Source organism: Talpa europaea (genome assembly GCF_964194135.1).
Source record: "Talpa europaea genome assembly, chromosome: 9".
Classification (NCBI taxonomy): domain Eukaryota; kingdom Metazoa; phylum Chordata; class Mammalia; order Eulipotyphla; family Talpidae; genus Talpa; species Talpa europaea.
Genome location: NC_140076.1, coordinates 71,783,583 through 71,799,082, shown reverse-complemented (window position 1 = coordinate 71,799,082; position 15,500 = coordinate 71,783,583). Strand labels below are relative to the sequence as shown.

The 15,500-nt window shown below is 40.9% G+C and overlaps 1 protein-coding gene across 1 annotated transcript; it reads left to right on the top strand.

Moving 5' to 3' along the window:
* Positions 1-332: 332 nt before the first annotated feature.
* On the top strand, positions 333-935 carry MBD3L1 (methyl-CpG binding domain protein 3 like 1; the record flags this gene model as incomplete). The annotated part of the gene is made up of 1 exon (XM_084242377.1): positions 333-935. The coding sequence occupies one exon, from the start codon at positions 333-335 to the stop codon at positions 933-935; it is 603 nt and encodes a 200-aa protein (XP_084098503.1).
* Between the last annotated feature and the right edge of the window lie 14,565 nt (positions 936-15,500).

The window sequence follows — 15,500 nt, the reverse complement described above, 5'->3', positions numbered from 1 at the left end:
TGTAAAAAGACTGGGAACAATGTGTCACGAGAGGGAGTACCAGGACTTGTGCAAATGAGAGGACAAGGACAAAAAGGGAATAAAATCATATACATAAACAAGGGGGCCTTTGAGATAGGCAGGAGAAATCAGTTAGGGTAGGTCTTGAGTTTTGTCCTTGAGCTTTAATGTTTTTGACCCAAATCCATGTGATCATGTACAGATCCACCCCCAGAGGGACAGGAGGTTATAATCACAAGACAACTTAAATAGTTGTCCTCACAAAGTAGGCTTCATTCCTTGTTGATACAATTTCACAATTGATTTTGATAGGTTAAAGGAAAAGGAGAAGGATGGTCAAGACTTCACAGAGAAAGCCTCATGACTATGGAAAACATTTCAAAATAAAGTCTTATTTAAACATCTCCATCCCCTTGAGGATGTCCAGTTACATATGCAAGAGACCAGTTACTAGTATCACATCTTATCCTGACAATGAGGTCAGATACCATCACTGGGAAGAAACCTTGGACAAACCACAACAGTTTTGGTGGCAGAAGCGACTACAAGGATTGCAGGCCTATAGCAGCACAGGAGAAGAGTTAAGTACTTTAGATCTTATCAAAACCTTCCAACAACTTTTGCCTACTCGGAGAGGTGAATCCCTGTCTGGTGTTCTTGCCAGTAGTCTGCACTCCTGCCCTGTGCCCACCCCTGTCCTGCCTTCAGATTTGAGAAGGGTGATTTCAGGGTCTGGTCTGGGAATCCCACAGCTCTCCTGCAGACAATTGGTAACTGAGGAAGACATCAGGACACAGGAAAGGAAAGTGAAGATGGCAAGAGAGAGACTGGCAAGAGCATTGATTGCCGATAGCCTTGCAAGTGAGGTAGAGAAAGTGAGGAGTCAAAAAGGACATCCTCAAAAACACTATGAAAAACAGAGAAGGCGATGCTGACAACATGGAGCATGACACTTTATTACTATCCTTTTGCAGTTTCTGTAATATTTTCTCTGAGTTCTTGAAACATTAAAATGTACCAATATTTTACTTTATTAAAATGCTGTGTGTGACAAAAGATAGACAGTGATTGCTTTCCTTTTGAAGTGAGTTTCAAGTGAAGAGAGAAAGATCTTTCCTGTTAGTGCTGTAGTCTCATTTTCATTTTACTGGTATTTGTTTGTATTTTAAAGTCAATCAGAGATTTAATGAAGACTTGTAATTATTCACTATTTTTCCCTCAGTGACACAGTAAAACCCACTTAGTAGTAGTGAATTACTCTCTTGGTATTCTACTTGTCGTGCAATAATCCCAGGCTGGGTAGGTTCATTGTCAGTTCTCACAGAATAAAAGAATTTTGGAGGCTTCGGTGGATTTTACAGGCTCTTAATGTTAAAACAGGGACCATATTCACAGTCAGGCAGAGAAAGACTGAGAGAGACTGAGATACATGACGGCAAGTGAACTCCCAGGCCCTTCTCTACACTGTTAAGTGTCCGGAGTCACACACTGGACCTCGGCTGTGAAAGCAAGGGTCATCTGCTATTTGCTGGGTGTCATAAAGGTAGAAAACATAGCACTTGAAAGTTATGGGCTGTCTGCTGTGTGCAAGGTGAAAAATTGCCTGGTTTTCAACTAATTTTCCTTACACTATTCTTGTGGTTCCAAAAATATTATTTAAATTAATTAGGTATGTGCTTAAATGAGATAATCCACTTCCAACCTTCACTCTTGTCTTTGCTTCATGTTCATACAGAGTTGCATATGAGGAAAATGAAAGTCTCACTTGCTGATCTATATGTGTTTGAAATTGATTCATAAAAATTCAGCTGCAAATTGAGGGATCACACCATCAAGGACTGTTTTCAGCATCATTACTCTAGCATAACTTAGTGCTTACTGTGTTTGTCTATTTGCCTCTGTATGGTGTCATATTATTATACAATGATATTTATATTAGTATCATTAGACTATATAATAAATGTAATATATTATACTATAACTAATGAAATCCTGTTCATTACTTACTTTTGTTTGATAGATTCATCAGTTTCTAGGAGTGATGTTAAACAAAAACAGAAAATTTATAGTTTTTCTATCTTCCCTTAAAATAGGTCATTAATAATTAAAACACCTTTATTTTTCATGTGAGGTTCATCTAGAATTTGAGTTTTAATATGCTTTTATATCTCCTGTTTAGATCTAATACCAATTTATATATGCTATATACTTTTCTTTTTTTGTCATGATTCCTTTTTTTTTTTTTTTAAGATTTATTTATTTTTTCATACAAGCACTGGGTACAGTCAGAAGCGCGGGAGGGTGAGAGAATTCACCAGAGCCAGAGTGGGGAACAGAACAGGCAGACTGATGAAATACACTGCTGAGGTGAGCAGCAGGCGCGGCAGGAGAGGTCTGTCGTGCCATGTGGGACCCTCGCCGGCGGCCAGGGATTGAACCGGTGCTGCAGAGGCAGCCCAGTGCTCAACCACTGCACCACCAGGGGAGGCCCTGTTATGATTCCTTTTATGGTCACATTTCCTCTTCCTGATATATATAATCTTTTTTGGTTTGGTTACTGATGGCCTGAGGGATTTTCTATGTCAGAAAACATCTTTATTTCTTTCGTTTACAGATTTTTTTTCTAGGTAGTCAATTGGTGTTCTTAGTAATTTTTTCCTTCCTTGTTAAGTTATCTAATACATTTGAATCTCATTATCTTTAGCTTTAAAACAGGAATTAGTCCTTCAAGCATGCTGATTATAACTGAGGTAACTCAAGAAGAGCTTGTTAGTTGTGTTGCTCAGCAGACACAATGTAGTCAGTAATGATAGCTGTTATTATCATTGCTTATCATTCTCAGAGTGACGGCTAAAGACTGAAGATATGAAGCACCAGTCAAGATGTTTGAAGGGGTCCTGTATGGATTGCCAAAGAGGGCCAATGGACCCAATTTTATTTTTTTTAAGATTTATTTATTTATGCATAGAAGAACTGGGGTACAGGCCAGAGGTGTGGGGTGGGGGTGAAAGGCTTCATCAGAGACACAGTGGGGAACAGAACAGGCAGATGGACTGAAATACACTGCTGAGGGGAGCAGCAGGCGAGTCAGAAGTCTGCTGCACCATGTGAGTGGATGCCTGGCTGGGGATCGAACTCGTGAAGTGGCTGCAGATAGCTTTGTAGATTGCATCTTAAACCCTTGAGCCACCAGGGAGCCATCCCTGGACCCAATTTTAAATTTGAGATGAGTGATGATCATGTGGGATTTAATATACTTTACTGCTCCTTTAGTGGCCAAAGACGGGTATAGTGATGAATGGTTGGGCAAATCAATCTCATGCATTTCAGCATATTCCTTACTCACACAAATAAGTATGGATCTCAGGACTGGAACACTTCCTAACCAAGAGATAAAGAGCTCAGATAGCCTATTTCAGGCTTATCACCCATGTGGGACTATTTTGTGTTTCAGAAACCAATCATGTTCTTTTATCTTTGGTTGAAGCATGTATAAATATGTCACCTGCGCAACACCACTGTAGTATCTCTCCTCCATGTGAAGGTGCCAGGATCCTTCTGTGTAGTTCAGGAGGGGTGTGTGCAGTCAAATTTCCCTCATTGGTCACCAGAAGAGATCTGGTGGATGTGGGGGACTGATACAAGTCATTACAGCAGACCTTCATATTTTTTTTTTCTCTAGCTAAAGAGTTACCCATCCAGGTTTGACTGTTTTGTTTTTCAGTTGACTTTGGTATCAATTTGTAATGGACAGATGTGTATAGAGTACTCCCTTGAGATTGGTAATTGATGCATGGTATCCCACTAACTTGGAATTGAACCATTGAACAGTAATCTGCTCCAATATTATTCAATTTGATGAGTCTCCATACCATGCCCAAACAGCATATTCTAATATTTCCCTTCATAAATACCCATAAATGCCAAGACCAACTTTTGACAATTACTATTTCCATCTCTAGATGTTTTGATACTCTGAATATAAAACATTGTCTATCCTACTCTGTTAAACGTAATAAAACAAAACAACTACCTCTTGTTAAACGATACTCCAAGCTACATATGCTCCATCTTTGTCTTAGAAAATAAATGCAGGGCCTCCCTGGTGGTGCAAGGGGTTAAGCACTGCACTGTGAAGCAATCCACAGCCTCTACAGCACAAGTTTGATCCCCAGCCAGCCAGGGAGCAATCCACATGGGAGGCAGACCTCTCCTGTCTTGCCCGCTACTCCCCTCGGCAGTGTATTTCAGTCAGTCTGCCTGTTCTGTTCCCCACACTGTCTCTGGTGAATCCTCTCAAGCCCCGCATCTCTGGCCTGTACCTCAGCTCATGTGTGCATAAATAAATAAATCTTTAAAATAATAATAATAATAAAATGCATTCAATATTTGTGCTCATATCTATGATGCTGGTGGGAGCAAATCGGCACTCACTCTTCTTGTCCTCAACATCCCTAATCTTTTCATTCTCCCAAACATATCTTCTCCTAGTCCACTGGGAAGCTTTGGACCCAATCATTTTGTATTAGTTAGGTTTGGGGTTATAACAATTGCTGAATAATAGTTACACTGGAACAGAGATCATATGAACATTGAAAAACTCTTTGCTAATTTAATTAACAAATTTAAGCAAATTTTCTGAGATGTAATTCATATACCATACTATGCATCTACTTGAAGTGTACAATTCAATGATTTTAATATATTCAAAAATGTAACCATTAACAAAGTTTTAAATCATTTTTTAATATTTTATTTTATATATTTCTTACATCATTTTTCATTTTTGCACAATGTATGCATTTTCATTTTGGTTATATTCCCCATACAATTGCACACCCCCCTTATTTTGACTCTAATCCTTCCTCTCCTCATCCCCCTGACCCTCCCAACCAATAGTGTGTCTCTGGTTTATAGTTGCTTGTTGATTTTGATTTTTACTTTGTATTAATTAGTCTTTTTCCGGGCCTCCCCTGGTGGCACAGCAGTTGAGCGCTGGGCTGTGAAGCTGCCTGCAGCCTCTGCAGCGCCGGTTCGATTCCCAGCCACCAGGTGAGAGTCACACATGGAGCACAGACCTCTCCTGCTGCCCACTGCTCCCCTCAGCAGTGTACTTAATCAGTCTGTCTGTTCTGCTCCCAGCTCTGGCTCTGGTGAATTCTCTCACCCTCCCACGCTTCTGACTATACCCAGTGCCTGTATAAATAAATAAATAAATCTTTTAAAAAATTAGTCTTTTTCCTGGTCCCTTATTTAGGTTTTCTAAATTCCTGCTATGAGTGAGACCATCCGGTATTCTTTTTGTTTCTGACTTATTTTGCTGAGCATGATCCTTTCTAGCTCCATCCATGTTGCTGCAAACTGCATGTGTTTATCTTTTTGGTTGCTGAGTAATATTCCATTGTGTATATGTACCACATCTTCTTGATCCAGTCATCTATTTTTGGGCATTTGGGTTGTTTCTATAGCTTAGCTATTGTAAATAGTGCTGCTATAAACACAGGCGTGCAGGTGCCCTTGGAATTAATGTTTCTGTGTCCTTTGGGTAAATACTTAGGAGTGGAATTGCTGGATCATATGGAAGCTCTATCTTTAGTAGGTTGAGGAATCTCCACACAGCTCTCCATAGTGGTTGGTTGGACCAGTTTGCACTTCCATGAGCAGTGCATGAGATTTCCTTTTATTCCACATCCTCCCCAACATTTGTTGTTGCTAGTTTTTAAATATGTGCCATTCTCCCTGGTGTAAGATGGTATCTCATTATAGTTTTGATTTGCATTTCCCTGATTACAAGTGATGCTGAACATTTTTTCATATGCCTGTTGGCCATTTGCATTTCCTCTTTGGAGAAGTTTCTTTATAGCTCTTCTGCCCATTTTTTGACTGGATTATTTTCTTTGTTTTTGTTGAGTCTCATCAGCTTTTATTAGATTTTTGTGATCAGTCCTTTATCATTAGTGTCGTGTGCAAGCTTCAGAAGCTTCTCAAGCTCTGTAATTTGATGTAGTCCCAGCTGTTTATCTTTGTCTTCACTATCACTGCTTTAGGTGATGTGTCTGTAAAGATGTCTTTGAGGTGCATGTCATGTAGTGTTTTGCCTATATTTCCTTCTATGTATTTTATGGTTTCATGTCTTATGTCTAGTTCTTTAATCCATTTTGAGTTGGTTATTGTGCATGGTGCGAGGTAGTAGTCAAGCTTCATTCTTTTGCATGTAGCGACCCAGTTTTCCCAGCACCATTTATTGAACAAACTTTCTTTGCATCTTTGTCAAAGATCAGTTGACCATAAATCTGTGGGTTTATTTCTGGATTTTCTATTTGGTTCCATGGGTCCGTGTGTCTGTTCTTGTTCCAATACCATGCAGTTTTGATGATTATGGCTTTGTAGTACAGTTTGAAGTCTGGGAGTGTGATGCCTCGATTCTCTTCTTTTTTTTTTTCAGGAGAGCTTTGGCTACTCAGGGTTGTTGGTGATTCCATATGAATTTCATCAATAATTGTTCTATTTCTTTGAAGAATGTCATTGAAATTTTTATTGGAATAGCATTGAATCTGTAAATTGCTTCTTGTAGGATGGCCATTTTTGATAATGTTAATTCTTCCAATCCATGAGAATGGGTTGTCTTTCCATTTCTTTGTGTCTTCTTCTATTGCTTTTAACAGTATTTTGTAGTTTTCTTCGTATAGGTCCTTTACCTCTTTTGTTAGGTTTATTCCCAAGTATTTGATTTTTTTTTTGTTTCAATAATAAAAGGGATTTTTTTTTAATTTCTTCTTCAGATTTATTGTTTGTGTAAGGGAAGCTACTGATTTTTGCATGTTGATTTTGTATCCTGCCACTTTACTAAAGTGAGTGATTAGTTGAATTAGTTTTTCTGTGGAGTTTTTGGGGTTCTCTATATATATTATCATATATCTGAAAATAGTGATAGTTTAACTTCTTCCTTCCCTATTTGGATTCCTTGTATGTCTTTCTCTTGTCTTATTGCTCTGGCTAGGACTTCCAGTATTATATTGAAAAGCAGTGGTGAGAGTGGACATCCTTGTCTTGTTCCAGATCTTAATGGAAATGCTTTCAGCTTTTCGCCATTGAGAATGATACTGGCTATGGGCTTGTCATATATGACCTTTATGCTGTTGAGATATGTACCTTGTATCCCGAGAATTTCAAGGGCCTTCCTTTATCATAAATGGGTGTTGTACTTTGTCTAAAGCTTTCTCAGCATCTATGGATATTATCATATGGTTTTTATATTTCTTTTTGTTGATGTGTTGGATAACGATTGATTTTTGAATGTTGAACCATCCTTGTGTCCCTGGAATAAATCCTACTTGGTCGTGGTGAATTATCTTATGGATACATTGTTGGATTCTGATATCTAAAATTTTATTGAGTATTTTTGCATCTGTGTTCATTAGGGAGATTGGCCTGTAGTTTTCTTTTTTTGTGTTGTCCTTGTTCGGTTTGGGTATTAGTGTAATGTTGGCTTCATAGAACGTGTTTGGTATTATCCCTTCCTTCTCAATTTTTTGGAAGAGTTTGTGAAGGGTAGGCATTAATTCGTTTCTGAATGTTTGGTAGAATTCATTTGTAAATCCATCAGATCCTGGGCTTTCATTTTTGGGGAGGTTTTTGATTACCATTTCAATTTCGCTGCTTATAATTGGTCTGTTTAGGTGTTCTATTTCTTCGTTATCTAGCTTTGGGTGATTGTAGAGTTGTAGGAATTTATCCATCTCTTCTAGATTGTTGAACTTGTTTGCATATAACTGCTCATAGTAGTTTCTGATTATTCTTTGGCTTTCTGCTGTGTCTGTTATGATTTCTCTTTTTTCATTTGTGATCCTATTTATTTGTGCTTTCTCCCATTTTTCCTTTGTGAGCCTGGCTAGGGCTTTGTGTATTTTATTTATTTTGTCAAAAAAACAAATTTTGGTTTCATTGACCTTTTGGATTTTTTTTTTTTTAGTTTTGATTTCATTTATTTCTGCTTTGATTTTTATTATTTCTTTTTTTCTACTGGTTTTGGGGTTTTGTTGTTGTGCTTTTTCTAACTCTTTGAGCTTTGAGATTAGGTTGTTTTTTTGAGTTCTTGTTTCTTGATGTAAGCCTCTATTACTATATATTTCCCTCTTATTACTGCTTTTGCTGCATCCCATATGTTTAGGAAATTGGTGTCCTCCTTGTCATTCAACTCAAAAGTATTTTTTAATTTCTTCTTTGATCTCCTTATTAGTCCAGTGGTCTTCCAGTAGTGTGGGTTTCAATCTCCATAAGGTAGGAGAGTTCCTTGCCTTCTTTTTATAGTTTATTTCTAGTTTGATGCCTTCATGGTCAGAAAAGATGGTTGGTATGATTTCAGTCTTGGTGTGTCTGTTGATATTTGTCTTGTGTCCCAGTATGTGATTGATCCTGGAGAATGATCCGTGTGTGCTTGAGAAAAGTGTGTACTCAGATTTTTGGTGGTTTAGTGTTCTATAGATGTCTGTTAAGCCCATGAGCTCCAGATCCTTATTTAGAGCTTTAGTGTAGTTACTTATTTTTTGTAGTTACTTATCCATTGTTGATAGTGGTGTGTTGAAGTCTCCTACTACATATGTGTTTTCTCTGATGTCTGTTTTCAGAGATGATAATAGTTGTCTGATATACTTTGGTGCTCCTTCATTTGAGTTTATATTAATAAGTGTTATTTCATCTTGAAGTATTGCCCCCTTGATCATAATGTAGTGACCATCGGGGTCCCTTTTTACCTTTGTGAGTTTGAAATCTGTTTTATCTGATATAAGTATAGCTGTTCCTGCTTCTTTTTTTTGGTCCATTTGCTTGTAGGATTGTTTTCCATCCTTTTACTTTGAGTCTATTTTTATCTTTTGTAGTTAAATGTATTTCCTGGAGACAGCAAAAGGTTGGATTTTGTTTCTTAATCCAGCTTGCAACTCTGTGTCTTTTTATTGAAGAGTTTAGTCCATTTACATTTAAAGTTAATATTGATATGTTAGTATCTGTATTTGCCATTTTGTCTGTCTTTCCTCAGATTTCATTTATTTATTCTTTTAATAACTTTTCGTTGTTATTCATCCCTTTGTTGGTTCTGGCTTTAGGACTCCTTGTAGTATTTTTTGGAGTGGGGGTTTAGTCGTAGTGAAATTCCAGAGTTTCTGTTTGTTAGGGAAGTTCCTAATTCTTTCTTCATAGAGGAAGGAAAGCTTTGCAGGATAGCGTATTCTTGGCTGGCATTTGTTGTCTTGGAGTCTGTTGACTATGTCCTTCCACTCTCTGCTCGCCCAAAGTGTTTCTTCGGAGAAGTCTGAAGTCACCCTGATTGGTTTTTCTTTGAATGTTATCTATTTCTTCCCTCTTGTCAGCTTCATTATTTTTTCCTTGTCTTGGATTCTTGGGAGCTTTACTATTAAGTGTCATGGTGTATTTTTCTTTTCGTCATGGAAGTTTGGTGTTCTTCTTGCTTCTTGTGTGTCTATTTTCTTCTCCTTCTTCACATTTGGGAAGTTCTCTTCAATTATTTCCTTGAATATTTTCTCTTTTCCTAGGTCTATTTCCTCTCCTTCTGGGATTGTTATAACTCTTATATTTCTTTTCCTCATGGAGTCAGAAAATTCCCAAAGTCTTCCTTCCGTCTTTTTCCTTCATACTTCTCATTCCTTTTCTGTTTTGGTTCTTTTTATTTCTGTGTCTTTGAGAGTACTTATTCATTTTTCCATTTCATCTATTCTGTTATCACTGCTTTTCCCAGAGTTCTTTAGCTGTTCCATTAATCCTTTGATCACCTGCATTTCCTTTGCTTCCCTCTTTAGGGACTCAATTTCATTCTTGTGATGGGTGTTTTCCTTAATGATTTCTGTCAGTTTTTTAATCATGGCAATTTTAAATTCTCTTTATGGAAGGCTCAGAATTTGTTGCAATGCTGTTGCAATCTGGTGGGTTGCAACAGTTTTTGCACTGTTGTTGCAATCTGGTGGGTGGTTTACTTTTTGTGATGTGTCTTTTTCCTGAGGACTTACTTGGTTGCATGTAGTTTTTCTTCTCTCTGCTGCTTGTTTTCTAATTTGTCCTATGTGTTGGGACACTGTGTTGCCAGTATTGGCCGGCATCTTTTCAGTGTGCTCTTTCTGGGATGTGGGAAACTATTGGTCCAATTGAGTCATAAACTGTTATGTCTGAATTCTGGTAATGCAATAGTACTATTAATATGTTAGTGGTTGCTGTCACAGAGAATCTCCTCCTTCTGTATTTGTTTAATTCCAAGGAGGGTCTTATGGTTCCACAGTCTACCCTGTGGTGGCAGGATCGCCTGCTGGGCTCCAAATAGCTGGATTCCCCTCTGGGCTCAGATTGGTGGCCAGAGGGGGCTGGGCTTGTTGGGGCTTTTCAGCTCACTGGCTTGTAGGGGATTTTCAGTTCACCTCTGGCTGTGAGCGCAGACCCTTCCCTGCTTCACACAGTGTATGTGTGTTGCAGACATATTAAAGGTCCCTTATCTAAGATGGCAAGTCGAGACGGCACTTCCGTGCACCTTTGGTCTGCCCTGGAGCTGACTGGATCCCCCTCTGGACTCCAGCAGTCAGATGGAGACTGGCTTGTGGGCACTTTTCAACTTGCCTCCGGCTGTGAGCACAGCCCTTTCCCAGCTCCATGCAGTCTAGGTGTATTGCAAATACACCAAAGTTCCCTGATCTAAGATAGGGAGTCCGGAGGGAACTTCTGTGTACCCTTGGTCTGCCCCAGCGCTGACTAGATCCCCCTCTGGGCTCTGGTGGCCAGATGGAGACTGGCCTGTGGGCACTTTTCAGCTCATCTCTGGCTGTGAAGTCAGCTCTTTCCCAGCTCCAAGCAGTCTAGGTGTGTTGCAGACACACCTTAAATCATTTCTTCACACCAAAAGAAATGTCTATGCCCATAGGCAGTCACTCCCACCTTCACCACAGCTCCCCATCCCGAGACAACTTCTCATTAATTTCAGTGTTTATAAGTTTTTTTATTCTGGCCCCTCAATATACATGGAAACATACAATATAGGGCTTTCATGACTGGATATGTTCATGTAACATAATGTTTCATCCACTGATATGTCACAATTCATATGTGTTTGTAGCACATATCAGTGATTTATTCTATTGGGGGCACATGCTTTTGTATGAATGGATATTCCAAATTGCCATATCCATTTATCATTTATGGGACATTAATCTTCTTTCCATCTTTTGTTTTTATGAGCAATGCAATGAACATTCATGTACATAATTTCTCACAGATTTAAATTACCTTGTTTACAAACCTGGAGGAGAAGCTGCAGGATCAAATAGGAATTGTATGTTTATATTTTTTAAGAAATGCAGGAACTTTTTGCAAAGGGTTGTACCATAATGCCTCAATATATGAGGATTTCAATTTCTCCACATTCTGGCCAATATATTTTGTTGTAGTTACCCTAATTATATGAAGTGATATGAATGATACTAATTGGTCACTTAGTTTTAATTGGGACATTCAATTGAGGAATGATGTCCTCATCATGGAAAAATTATTTTTCAATTGTTTGTTACTGCTACTTGTTATATTCTTGAAGAAATGTTTATTCAGATTATTTCTCCAAATTTAACTGTTATTAATTTTTTTTTTAAGAACACTGAATATGAGCTCTGTCCTTACAGCAAGAAAATGGAGGCTAGTGCCCAAGAAGCGGGGTGAGCTAGGGCAGGAGTGTGGTGGTACATCACCAGGAAGGTCCCTCACCTCACCTCACCATCTTTTTATTGAGCGTGGATTCTATCCTGGAGCTGGTCAAGATTTTCTCTAACTATGCCTGACTTATGGCACAGAAACAGCACTCCTTATTAAGGTAGAGGCAAAGGCCACCATGGGTAGCTTTAACTAGTCCAGTCCTCTACAGTTTTGGAGGACTACTGCGGCTAGGGACTCAACCTGATCCTGGAAGTCTCGGACAGATTTGGCCACTGCAGTGATCTTTCTATCAACCTGCTGGGACAGTGCTGTGAAACTGTCTTGGGCTACACTTATTTCAGCAGCACCCATCCTGATTCCGGAGGATACTCCTAGTGCAACTAAGAGAATAGCAAGAGGTACGCATTGGTATGGGAGTCTCAGGCCACTCTGTGTGGCATATGGGGCTAGGTTACTGGATGAAATGTAGAAGTCAGGAATGAGCATAACAAGGGCATACAAACTAACATCTGTGGGCTGCAAACGTTTGTAAAAACCATCTGAGCAGGCATAATATGTTTTGTTGGGGGCACACCAGGGAGAAGTAGTAATTACAGAAATGTGGAGGCAGGCAATGAACATATTGGGGTGCATCCTCATATCTAGGATAGAAGCATTTCCCCAGATTTTGGGGTAAGGTTCAAGGAGATGTGCTGGGGCTTACTGTTTTTCCCCAGTGCCATTGACACCAACAACGATGTATTTAGGGAAGGTAGGGCAGAGATAGAGCCAGTAGTCTCTGGCCAAGGCAGGGTCTGAGACATTAATAGCCTGGTTAGTGGCATTTAGAAGGGAAAGTAATATCCATGCAGGTTAGTTAGCCAGTGCCCTCCATTGGTGGGCCGGTTGAAGGGCCAAGGTGTGACCTTTCACCCCCAGCTGGTTAGGAGTGTTGAATGCTATAGGTTGCATAGTGATTTCAACCTAGGCATCAATACCAGACCCTTGTAATCCCAGGCTGAAAATCCAACCAGTGACCCATGATTGCTGAGCAGCATTGAGAACAGTGATGGTTACAGGATTGCAGGCACCGGTCGGGCAATTACTCATAGCTCCTGTCTTTGCAAGTCAAACCTGAACTTCACTGGCATAGTTTGAGGGAAGAGGGTGAGCCCATCCAGCAGCAGTAGCCCAACGTTCTGAGGACCAGAAAGAGCAACCCCAGAGACCCAAACTCCCGACCATTACCTTATTTAGGATGGCGAGGCAAAAATACTTGTGGGTGGGTTGTAATACTGCTCCCACTCAGGGTCGTACATTCAAACTGGAGGAATGGTTGTGAGTGCCCCAAGGCTGCTCTGCATGCGTCGTCGAAGGACAAGTCCACAGTTTTCACAGTTGGGTTCCACCTGACTGATGTTAGCTCTAAGATGACCCCCCTTAACGCCAGCCCTGGAGACAGAGAAATCCCAGGGAGTCCTGGCTGGGGCAACCAGGAGGCAAAATAGGGTGATGGGAAAGTTTTGAAACTTGATACCTTAGATGATCCGGGTACAGGGGAGACAGCAAGAAAGTATAACAATAACCGCCACACCAAAAAGAAACAAAAGAAATAACCAGCACTGCGGGTCAGCCCAACAGTTCATAAACTTTGGCACTCCTCCAGCTCCCACCTGGCGTTGACAGCCAGCTTCCGGGGTGTGGTTAGGGCGGGGCTGAGGAGGGTCCAGGCGTCTGGTCGGGATCTGTCCGCAGGGTGCGCTTGAGCTGGTGGTAGGGTCCGGGCAGGCCGTCCACTTCTCGGGAGTCTCTGGGCAGGCTGGTTGAACTCAGCAGTGGTGTATCCATGGAGTTACACCTGCAACTTTGATAGCAGTTGGAATAGTAAGAATGACAGTATAAGGTCCCACCCAGACAGGCTTGAGAGGCTCCTTTTCCCAGTCCTTTACTCAGACTGAATCCACAGCTTTGTGGGGATGTGTTGGGTGTCCCAGAGGGATGGGGGCCCTCTGCTTGACAGTGTTATTGATCTTATATAAGGTTTTACTGATTAGCTGTAGCTGCTGATTTAATCCCAACTGGCCAGTTTGTCTAATGTGCCCCATAGTAGAAATAGGGGGAGGTTGCCCAAACAAAATTTCAAATGGAGTGCATCCACTAGCACCAGGGGAACGGAGGACATGGAGGAGCACTAAAGGGAGAAGGTCCACTCAGGGCAAACTTCTCTCTTGGCAAAACTTTGCTAGAGTTGTTTTAATTGTTCAGTTGACACACTCTACTTTCCCTCAACTTTGTGGCTGATAGTGTGCAGGTTCCATTTGATGTGGAGTAGAGTAAATGAGTCAGTTGAGCGATGATTTCAGCTGTGAAGGCCAGGCTGTTGTCACTGCCAATAGTCAAAGGAATTCCATATTGGAGAATGATTTCCTGAACAAGAGCTCTGGTGACTTTTCAGGTGTTTTTGTTGTGGTGGGGAACACCTCTTCCCACCCAGAGTACGTGCAACTCAAAACCAGTGAAAAAACTTATAGCCTCTGCAAGATTTGACCTCTGTGAATTCCACTCCCAACTCTTCAAAGGGAGAGGAGCCCATGTGCTGTATTCTTGGCCGGGGCCTAGGCCACTTGGTAGGATTGTGCTGTGCACAGGTCTGGCACCTGGATGCGACGGTGGCACAGAGGGATGGCAACTGGGCAAAGGAGAAGCAGCAGTTTACCCGCATCTCCAGTACGGTGTCTACAAATGAGTCGCCTCATGGTACGACTGTACTAAGTGATATGCTGCCTTGGAGGGGACAAAAGATTGTCCATCTGGTAGGAACCACCACCCATCAGCTGTTCCGCCCTAATTTGTAATCCAAGCACTCTCCTCAGAGGAGCACGATTCCTGTGGAGGACAAGTAGGGGTTGTGACAGGGACAATTTGTCTCTGGGGGGTGTGGAATGACAGGTGGGGGTTCCTGGGCTTGCTGGTCTAACACTCGCCTGGCTTCCAGGTTAGCAAGCTAGTATCCTTTGGTAACCCAGCAATGGATAACTGCAACTTCCTCCAGCAGCTGAAGAATCTTGGACTTGTTTTTTAATCTCTTTCCCCCTGCATCTAAAAGACCCCTTTCCTTGTAGATGTTCCTGTGGATGTGGATGGTGGCAAATGCATACTAAGAGCCCATATAGATGTTGAGTGATAGGTCCTTTGTTAGCTGAAGATCGCAGATGAGGGCCCATTGAGCTGACTATTCTGATATTTCAACTTCACCACTCCTGTGTCTTCCACCACCCCCACTACCGCCTTCTAGACACCTGGTCATACTTAGGTTCCCTCTTTTAATTGAGTCTCATATGTCTTATAGAGTTTCCTCATTTTTCCTTTATTTTGACATTTTGTTTTCTAAATGTTCAATTTATGTATTTGAATCTTCTACACTGAAACTCTTTCTTCTGCTTTTCAATTCTATTTAAACCCTTGTCCAAGTTTGTCCACATTTCATTCAGAATCTCTTTTTGTGATCTTTTTATATATTCAGTGAAGGGGCAGTATGGGACAAAGCAGGTTTTCTAAGATCTTATGCAGATGGGTAAAGGAGAGTCTTGGAGCCCTTGGTGGCTTTCTCAGGCTTTTGTTATGTAGTGCAGTAACCAGGTACACAGCAGGCAGGGGTGCTGGGCCCCCCCCCCCCCAGGAAGCCAGGACGCTTCCAAGCACCTCCCCCTCCCCGCAAGTCTACACTCTGGGTTCTCTGGCCTTCTTTCTCCCTTTCTCTCTCCTGTTCTTCCTCCTGTCTCTGCTTCTCTTTGCAATAATCTCAATACTGCATTCAT